This window comes from Schistocerca gregaria, chromosome 7 (assembly GCF_023897955.1).
Source record: "Schistocerca gregaria isolate iqSchGreg1 chromosome 7, iqSchGreg1.2, whole genome shotgun sequence".
Classification (NCBI taxonomy): Eukaryota; Metazoa; Arthropoda; class Insecta; order Orthoptera; family Acrididae; genus Schistocerca; species Schistocerca gregaria.
In genome coordinates, this window is record NC_064926.1 from 200,477,303 (window position 1) to 200,488,406 (window position 11,104).

Below are 11,104 nucleotides of genomic sequence, written 5' to 3' on the forward strand. Positions count from 1 at the left end.
TCAAACGGATATCAACTGCGTTTTTAAAAATAGAAACCCCCATTTTTATTACATATTTGTGTAGTACGTAAAGAAATATGAACGTTTTAGTTCTGTGTTCTTTGTAGTTTTTTCATTAGACGCTTATTTCATGAGATATTTGGCCCGGTCATGATCAATGAAGCACCCTGTATAAATGTATTTATCAAATGTAGCATGGTACTCAAATCTAATAAGTAGCTAATGGTCTCTTTTAAATTATCAGTTGTATTGTGCTATGTTTGCGACATCGTGTACTATTTACTCTAATGGCTTAGTGATTAAAATATTATTATTATTATTACATTTCTTGAACAACTTGATGATGATAGGAAGCTGATTGTACAATTATGTTCCACTATGAAGGACACTTTCCTAATTGGCAGATGTTCTGGCATGGAAGATTTCAATTTTACTGCTGCTTGTTCTATGATTGTGCACTGAGCTGTTTTGCTGATGTGCATTTGAGGTTCGTAAGTATTCTCTTAGAACATGTGATGTTTAGTGTATATGCATGGGACATACAGTATCTGTAGTATTCAGAAAGGAGGATGGCATGAATCTCTTCTCTTCATGTTATGCATTATTTTGACAGCTCGTTATAAATATGTTCGAATTACAGGGTGCGTTCTCCCAGAGTATTATTTCACATGTGACTGCTGATTGGAAAATGTGCGTCATATGCATATGCATGTACCATTGTTTCTCTGTTATAGCTTGTATTCAGTATTGATAGCATGTAACAGATTGATAATAAGCTTACTGCACAGTATCTTAGTCACCCTCTGGAAAGTGCACACTGGTCACTCTAAAGCACCTTAGATGGTGTTAGAACAGGTGGCCATGAGACTCTCCATCACTGATGTATTTGACAGCAGTGAATTCGTGTGTTTTTTCCAGTAGGTTGCATAGAATGAGTGCAGTGGGATGGGTCGATGTTGAGGAATGACTGAACTGCAGAAAGCAGAAACTGTGTTTGGACATCCACATGCCTGTACCATGAATGAAGCAGCCTGATTTGTTTGTGTATCAATGTCCAGTGTCCCATGTGTCTACAAGGGGTATTGTATCACACACAGCCAGGTATCACTGTATAAGGCAAGAAGTTGTAAGAAGACCCTAACTGACAATGACTGATCAATGACAGTCAGTTTCAAAGGCTGCTGTCAGTGAAAGTGGGTCCATTTCAATCTGTTTGCAAGTGAACATTGTGAAAGAAACTGCATGCAGTGAACATCTGGAGTCCGGTACCTTGTGAAAGTCCTTTGCCAACAGTAGTGCATAATGCTGTGCATATGCGATTGTCCAGACAACACAGAGACTGGACTGTAGCTGACTGGAGGCATGTACCATGTATTGGTAGGTCACTATTTTGCCTCTTTTTCAAAGGATGCCAGGCCTCAGGTGCATCTATGGCACATTGAGGCATTTGTACTGGAGGGTGTAGTTCAGGCCAGAAGTGATTTTGTGACTTTTTCATTTCATGACATCAGCCCTCTAATTTAGTTTAAAAAGGATGTTTATTACAACATGCTCAGTGATCAAGTGTTGCCATTTCTTCTATATCTTCATGGTGAGTATACTGGAAAATCTGTTTTTTAAAATGTCAACAACCATGTTCAGAAGGGAGGACAGATACATTCCTTTTTTGGTAAACACTCAGACACTCTGTTACATTTCCAATGGTCCTCTAATTCACCAGACCTTAATCTAATAGAAATTGCCAAGGAATAATTGAAAGAGCAGGTGAAACACAACAATAAACATCTTGGCAGTTTGGTAGCTCAGTGGGATCTAATTATCAATGAGTGGCTTTGGTTGGATATGGCGCACCTGAAGATCCTGTGAACTTTTTCCCCACTGAATTGAGACTATTGTTAAAGCTAGAGGCAGTGTAACATGGCATTAGTGTGATGTCTACTGGGAATGGATAGTTTTTTGTCTTGTCTAAGATGCTCAGTTTAGGTGTAATAATGTGAATATTTATGTTCCATTTCAGATTGCTCTGCAGGTATAGTCCAGGAATTTCATTTCATCACTCAGTTTCAGGCTTTTGGTATTTAATTTTAATGTGTGGTCATTTTATTGATGTGGCAGCAAAATGATCGATTAATCGAGTTTGATTGGTAATTGCCAGTTTGTATGTACAGACTAACTTTCTGCTGTTCACGTCGTGTATCTAACCTGTGATAAATATAATTGGTTTTTAGTATGTCTGCAATTACTCTAAGTGTTTGTATGTTGGCGATAGCGTCCCTACATAACCGATGACCCCAAAGATGACCTAGTAATTGTGGACAGTTTATTTTTCGCGATTTTCAGTAATACGATTTTGTCATGGAAGATGTGGCGACCTATTGTGTACCATCTGTGACGATATCCATGACAGTATCCAGCATATACACCAGAATATTGAGATTTTTAAACTCTTCTAACGCATACACGACCATGGAATCCAGTGCTGTGAGCCAGTCAACATCATACAATATGCTGCTGTCTGATCCAGGTGGTCACTCGTGGTAACAGTGCCCTTTACACAAGACATACTTCACATATCTTCACTATGATACAACAGGATGTTAAGCCTAACATAGGTATCTTGCTGGTTCTGGTGCTTTCATCTGCTTCGCAACTGCTTTCCAGAACAACATGCTTTCTGTCTGGCTGCTCTGTTGGCTGTTCAGCACTGTGTTTACAATTATAGGTTCTGCCTGCTGATCCAGAACTATGTTTTGCAATACTGAAAAATATCTTTGCCCATTAGCACACTTCTGAAGACCATGAACAATTTACAATAGCTATCAGCACTGTGGACCAGCATGTGGCATCATTAGTGTGAGACATTATCTTATAATAACTGCAGCAACAAGTCTACCTCACTCCCAAGATGGTTCTCATAGCTCGTTGCACAAAACTACCAGATCAGACGATTATGCAACTATTATGCCATCCATCGGAGTTGTGATATTTGTGCGCCATGATCAATAGTAGTGAAGTTTCTGACACATTATTATTGTAGATCTGGCAACAACAAATGCTCCCTCAGGTAAGGGTGGGTTTAACTGTAGATGAAGGGCAGCCATTACATAAGTTGCTCTAGGTGGTTGATAGAGTGCATGTTACACTCAACTTGACTACCACCACTATGATGTCAACCATCGCATCAGTTGAGGATGGCCAACACCTGGCGAGTCTACCTGATAACACAATGCCTCACTCTGCCACCACTATGCCCCGACATTCAACAAATGTCTCCTATGAACATTGTAGCATCTATGCTGTGGTTGGGAAGGTTTCAAGACATATTCATACATTACAACTTTGAACCAGTGTGAATGACAATACTCGCCCAGTTTTTATAAATCTTCAATAAGCCATTGCCTTGAAATGGCGTGCTTTCATAATTCGCAATTTATGATACGAAATTTCCAATTTAAATATCCCCTAGCACTCCACACTTAACACTGATGGATGTTGATAGCAGTTGCCATGGTCTTTGGCATATGTACATGAAGTCTTTGTGAACTTAATGTAGTCCTATGGTGTGGGCCTAACTTTGATCAAAGTTCGCCATTGTATGCTTGTTACTTCGCTTGTAAGAGTGCATTTAATCCAAAAAATGACATCAAAGTATATTTTGCACGTGGCTGATCCACAGTGATCGTTGCAGAGCGCGATCAATACGGAAGTCTTCACAACACAAAGCACACTGAACACAAAAACAGCAATAAGCAGTTTGAATCTTATAAATAAATTTCTGCAGCAACCTGTTGTATTCAAAGTGGCCACACTGTGGATGATATGAGGAAGAAATTACAAGAGCTAAAGAGTCTGTAGAGATGTGGAACACCAAGTATTGTTAATAAAGAGAACATAAATAAAATAAATGTGTATTTATTGATGGTGCGTTTAATAGTGTGCGTGGCAGCACTGCCAAAATCAAGGAATGAGAGAAATTGCGATGGCTAGTGGCAGGAATCCAAAATGATCTGTACATAACACTCTAAAAGATTAATTGAAGCACAGGTGACATATCATCTTCCTATTACTCAGTACTGATGCTCTTGAAGTCTGTGACTGAACTGGGCCAACCAGCGATGGGTGGCTGGTAAAATCAACATTGACAAGCAGCGCTGAACTCTGTCTTCCTGGAGGTGTGGCGCTGCCTGCTCTTTCCATTAGCATGCAGGTCAGCACCTTCTTGATGCTGTTCCAAAGTGCTGTGCTGGTCGGTGTGCAGTCAATGCTTTAGGACTGCACATGTAATATTCTAACCATTCTAGTATAACCTTTATAAATATCTCCTTAAGCGATTTATGTTTTGGTCACATTTTCCTGGAATAATATGTAAAATGGTACACTGTGCGATTCAAGGATTATATTGTAAGTTGGAATAGCTATCTCATGTTGCTAAAAATTTAACCTAACCATGAGACAATGTTTAGCAGAAATGGCATTCATGATTTAAATAATGAAACACTGCACCAGTTATGTATTTGTCTCATACTTAGCATATTGCATTTCAAAAATTAATTCCCATTATCAAGTGCGAATATTTACACAGGTATTTGATGTGATGCTCCAGCAAATCAACCAAAATGAATCTATCCAATTTTCCGATTGTGTTAAAACATAACAAATCTGTTACAGTTGCAGTACATATGTTGGCGACTAGAGTTGAACCAACTGGTTCATTCACAAGCCTGCACTGCTGAAGCTGCACTTCAAGCGCCTGAACTTAATAGCAAAAGTCAACATTTCAATACATCTTGTATAAAATGTTTGCAGATGACTGTCGCAATCAACATATGTCTACTTGGCGAGACAGAATCAAACTTAATAAGTCGGCACGTGCTGATTGTGACTTTTTTTGCATCATTAATAACTTAATGGTAGATCTTACTATACTCTTTGATATAATTTTGTATTTCTAATGAAATTTTGTTTTTATATGAATGCAGAAATCTTTTCATTGCATTGGTGATTTTTATACCAATTCTAAACCAACTTTTGTAACAGTTGTTTGAAATCTGTGTTGGGGAAGGATATGTCAAAATAATGATTATATGTTCCATGAAATCTATTAAATATTCTATTTACACCTGTTCTGCAGAACACTTCATCCCTTGTTTTTCATCTTTTGAGACAGCAGAACATTGTTGTAATACTGCCACTGAGATCACTGTATACTCTTATTTTAATGGTGACAGGTTTTTTTAAACATAATTCAAGTGTTAAGAACAGAGCCACATGTTCATTCTAGCCAATAATCCTATTGTATGTAGATTGGCATTCTTGGTTAAAGGTGTGGCCCACTCCAGTTTTACAATCTTTACAGATTTTTGTTGGTGTATTTGCTAAGGGCATTAAGTTTAAAGTCTCTGTCACATACAGTTATTCATCTCTGTAGTTTGAAGTTTTCAAAACATCAGTGTATAGTTACCACAAGTGATCATTTTGTCAATTCTCAAATATTTAACATTTCAGATAAACACAGGAAGTCTTTGAAATCTTCAACGGATAATCTGAACACAGTCAAGTGATGGCAATAAATTCAATAGCTGCAATTTCAAAGTCTATTTTCTTTATCAAATCAAGGTGTGTTTGATTGCCCTATTGGTCAAATTCTCAATTGTGAGTTTTTACATGAGAAATATGCTCAACAATCTCTCTTCATATACAGAATGTACATGCTGTTCCTCCTACCTGCTTTGCGAACTTTTGCTGAAATGCTAATCATTTATATATCCAACCATGTAGTACACTTCATGCCAATTTGAAATTTGTTGCATACCACTTTGATGGTGTTATTTTATTGGGCAACAGTGTACATGAAATAAGTCAATAAATAATGTGTAACAAGTCTTTTTATGTAGTATCTACTATTATACAAGATAAATGAAGCATTTTACTAAATTAGTCAACTCTGTGAATAGATTTAACTGGAAAAGGATCTCACTGTGTTTATGTGCATTTAAAGTATTGCCTCGTTAAGTTACTGGAAACATGATATTGTTGAGTGGATATGTAAATAGGCTTTACTATTGTAATTATAGTCGCATTTTATCTCTCACAATAAGAAGAGCACGGAAAATGCCCAAAACTGAATAAATGTATTCTATTTTGTTCCACAAAATATCAATCTAATGGCAAGCTTCTGAAAAACAAAGTAGAGACTCAGTATGTTAGTGTACTGAACAATATATACACTCCTGGAAATTGAAATAAGAACACCGTGAATTCATTGTCCCAGGAAGGGGAAACTTTATTGACACATTCCTGGGGTCAGATACATCACATGATCACACTGACAGAACCACAGTTACATAGACACAGGCAACAGAGCATGCACAATGTCGGCACTAGTACAGTGTATATCCACCTTTCGCAGCAATGCAGCCTGCTATTCTCCCATGGAGACGATCGTAGAGATGCTGGATGTAGTCCTGTGGAACGGCTTGCCATGCCATTTCCACCTGGCGCCTCAGTTGGACCAGCGTTCGTGCTGGACGTGCAGACCGCGTGAGACGACGCTTCATCCAGTCCCAAACATGCTCAATGGGGGACAGATCCGGAGATCTTGCTGGCCAGGGTAGTTGACTTACACCTTCTAGAGCACGTTGGGTGGCACGGGATACATGCGGACGTGCATTGTCCTGTTGGAACAGCAAGTTCCCTTGCCGGTCTAGGAATGGTAGAACGATGGGTTCGATGACTGTTTGGATGTACCGTGCACTATTCAGTGTCCCCTCGACGATCACCAGAGGTGTACGGCCAGTGTAGGAGATCGCTCCCCACACCATGATGCCGGGTGTTGGCCCTGTGTGCCTCGGTCGTATGCAGTCCTGATTGTGGCGTTCACCTGCACGGCGCCAAACATGCATACGACCATCAATTGGCACGAAGGCAGAAGCGACTCTCATCGCTGAAGACGACACGTCTCCATTCGTCCCTCCATTCACGCCTCTCGCGACACCACTGGAGGCGGGCTGCACGATGTTGGGGTGTGAGCGGAAGACGGCCTAACGGTGTGCGGGACCGTAGCCCAGCTTCATGGAGACGGTTGCGAATGGTCCTCGCCGATACCCCAGGAGCAACAGTGTCCCTAATTTGCTGGGAAGTGGCGGTGCGGTCCCCTACGGCACTGTGTAGGATCCTACGGTCTTGGCGTGCATCCGTGCGTCGCTGCGGTCCGGTCCCAGGTCGACGGGCACGTGCACCTTCCGCCGAACACTGGCGACAACATCGATGTACTGTGGAGACCTCACACCCCACGTGTTGAGCAATTCGGCGGTACGTCCACCCGGCATCCCGCATGCCCACTATACGCCCTCGCTCAAAGTCCGTCAACTGCACATACGGTTCACGTCCACCCTGTCGCGGCATGCTACCAGTGTTAAAGACTGCGATGGAGCTCCGTATACCATGGCAAACTGGCTGACACTGACAGCGGCGGTGCACAAATGCTGTGCAGCTAGCGCCATTCGACGGCCAACACCGCAGTTCCTGGTGTGTCCGCTGTGCTGTGCATGTAATCATTGCTTGTACAGCCCTCTCGCAGTGTCGGGAGCAAGTATGGTGGGTCTGACACACCGGTGTCAATGTGTTCTTTTTTCCATTTCCAGGATTGTACATCAATGCTACAACTGTCATTGGACTTAAACTGGATTATGAAAAATAATAATTGAAAGTGAAGTCAGGAAGAAGTTCTGTATCATGCAAATGATTCTCAGTAACTGCAGAGGAAGTTTCTGGATACTTCAACTATGAAAATGGAGGATGAATGCATGTTATTGGAATGTTGCTATATGGTATTTAATCTTATGACATTATTGAACTGTTTTTGTAGTTAGTAGGTTTACGCATCTACAGATATTTACAAAATGCTATCAGACATGTCATCTTAACTGAAAGGTAAATAATGTTTTAAAAATTAACTTATTCATGCATATAATAATACTGTCTCATTTAGGTTTAGTTTAACATGTTGCATTCTCAATCTTATTTATGTTGTATGCAGTGTTTTTATACATGTTTGAAGCCAGTTCTCAATTAATCTAGAAGTATACTTTTACATTATTCAGTTGTATCACATGATTGATCATTGCTCACTCTCTACACAAACATATGCTACACTACACTACATTACACTAAAGAGCATGTGTGTGCACACAAACACACACACCTTTTATATATATATATCTTGGCTGCTGTAAGGACCGTGCTGATACTACTGCCATTCTATTTAATTCTTCATGCTTTCCCCTTGACCCATCTGAAAAGAACTGAGTTGGCACCTCAACACAATGAATGAGATGTTCAGCCCAAGAAAATGGAAAGAGATAAGAATTATCCTTCACAGATCCTCAGTATAGGATTTTATAAGATTCAGATAGGATGTGCAACAACTTTAATGGAGTAAGCTGGAGATTAGGCTTGAAAATGAACATTATTAATAAAAAATCGTATATAAACAAGTACAGAAAAAGTACAAGTTACCTATGAAGTCTTAAAAATTAGTGTATGAGGTTTTATATTGAGGATGCCTGTAATGAATGACTAATTGTATAGTCCGTCCCCGGTAGCTGAGTGGTCAGCGTGACAGAATGTCACTCCTAAGGGCCCAGGTTCGATTCCCGGCTGGGTCGTAGATTTTCTCTGCTCAGGGAATTGGTGTTGTGTTGTCCTAATCACCTTCATTTCGTCCCCAACGACGCGCAGGTTGCCGAAGTTGCGTCAACTCGAAAGACCTGCACCAGGTGAATGCTCTACCAGACAGGTGGCCCTAGCCACACACTTTTTTTTTACTGGCTGTATAGGAAAGGAAAGAGTGCAAATGCCTTTTGGGAAACGAAATATGAGTATCAAAACTACATTTCCTGTGTATCTGAAACAGAGAGTGTACAGTCACTATGTACCACTAGCTTTGATTTATAGCTGTGAGACGAATTTGTGATGTGAAAACCATTAAAAACTGATTGGTTAGTAAGACAGACGTTGAGAATTGCTAGGAGAGAGAGATGGACTAGGGAACAAACTGAACAAGAAGATGAAATAATGTCAGTAATGAAAATATAATGTAGGTTTAAGGTACATGTAGTCAGACAAACTGATGGTAGATGCAGAAGGCAGGTCTTTGCTGCAGTCCCAGAGTCAAGAAACTATGGACGCAATGACCTAATTGAAGGTGTGCGATAGAAGAGAACATGCAGGAGGAACTTGGATGCATAAAGCAGATGATTGTACATTATGAGTAAGTCAGTAGGGGAATTTTATCTAGTAGTGTCTATCAAACAGCTAATGAAGACGCTAATGAATGACATAGGCAAAAACAAATTTGCTCTCTTTTGAAGAACAGAGTACTTCAAATAAACAGTTCACTAGCAACAACTCCATAGGGGAATCTTAAGCTCTCCTTTGCTGTATTGTTTTTGTAACTGATCTAGTGTGTTACCATATAATTTTTAATTCAGAAACTTTCAGCTATCAAACGCATTAAAAGAAACTTCCTGGCAGATTAAAACTGTGTGCCTGACTGAGACTCGAACTTGGGACCTTTGACAGTAAGTGCTCTACCATCTGAGCTACCGAAGCACGACTCATGCCTATTACTCACAGCTTTACTTCTGCCAGTATCTCGTCTCCCTCAGGCTGTGGCTAAGCCATGTCTCCACAGTATCCTTTATTTCAGGAGTGCTAGTTCTGAAAGGTTCGCAGGAGAGCTTCTGTAAAGTTTGGAAGGTAGGAGACGAGATACTGGCAGAATTAAAGCTGTGAGTACCGGGCGTGAGTCGTGCTTCAGTAGCTCAGATGGTAGAGCACTTGCCCGTGAAAGGCAAACGTCCCGAGTTCGAGTCTCGGTCGGGCACACAGTTTTAATCTGCCAGGAAGTTTCATATCAGCGCACACTCCGCTGCAGAGTGAAAATCTCATTCTGGAAACATCCCCCAGGCTGTGGCTAAGCCATGTCTCCGCAGTATCCTTTATTTCAGGAGTGCTGGTTCTGCAAGGTTCGCAGGAGAGCTTCTGCAAAGTTTGGAAGGTAGGAGACGAGATACTGGCAGAAGTAAAGCTGTGAGTACCGGGCGTGAGTCGTGCTTCAGTAGCTCAGATGGTAGAGCACTTGCCCGTGAAAGGCAAACGTCCCGAGTTCGAGTCTCGGTCGGGCACACAGTTTTAATCTGCCAGGAAGTTTCATATCAGCGCACACTCCGCTGCAGAGTGAAAATCTCATTCTGGAAACATCCCCCAGGCTGTGGCTAAGCCATGTCTCCGCAGTATCCTTTATTTCAGGAGTGCTGGTTCTGCAAGGTTCGCAGGAGAGCTTCTGCAAAGTTTGGAAGGTAGGAGACGAGATACTGGCAGAAGTAAAGCTGTGAGTACCGGGCGTGAGTCGTGCTTCGGTAGCTCAGATGGTAGAGCACTTCCCCGCGAAAGGCAAAGGTCCCGAGTTCGAGTCTCGGTCGGGCACACAGTTTTAATCTGCCCGGAAGTTTCATATCAGTGCACACTCCGCTGCAGAGTGAAAATTTCATTCTTGAAACATTAAGAGAGATCATAAACCATATATGATCGCAGTAAAGGCACAGAGCTTAAGGCCAACCAAAAATTTTTAAAAAATCCTTCAACACTATCTTCTTATGTAGTGGTACTGGTGTCCTTAGCCATGGACCTAAAGCCTACCTGAATCAGCAACTCAGCACTGTCTGTTGCCATTGCCCAGAGGTGTTGTGTTAGTGGCCAATAAACGTAATCAGACATCTATAAAAGGTAACATATTAATAAGTTTATGTACACTATGTACATTTAATAATTGAGTTATATGTAACTTTGAACACTGCAGATTCTTCCCTAGTCCTGAGTTATATGTAAAGAGAATAAAGTTCTTGACTGCATCAAATAGTATTATATGCTGCTACAGTTACAGAAGTCACTTCATGCAAAGTTATGTTTAGTAGTGTTGTGCCACGTTTGATGGTTCTCATTACAGTCTTCTGTACTAATGTTGATAAGTCTATAGATTCACTGAATCTGAGAGCCAAGTTCTGAATGTGGCTACTTAAAAATTCACACTGGCGAGTCAGAG

General features: G+C 40.8%; 1 protein-coding gene across 1 annotated transcript in view; it reads left to right on the forward strand.

The window, feature by feature from the left end:
- LOC126282351 (uncharacterized) overlaps positions 1-5,883 on the forward strand; it is a 123,043-nt gene extending 117,160 nt beyond the window's left edge. The window contains exon 5 of the mRNA XM_049982008.1: positions 4,669-5,883. Coding sequence (XP_049837965.1) covers positions 4,669-4,908 — 240 coding nt within the window. The 3' untranslated portion in view covers positions 4,909-5,883. The remainder of the gene's footprint in view (positions 1-4,668) is intronic.
- Positions 5,884-11,104: the final 5,221 nt, after the last annotated feature.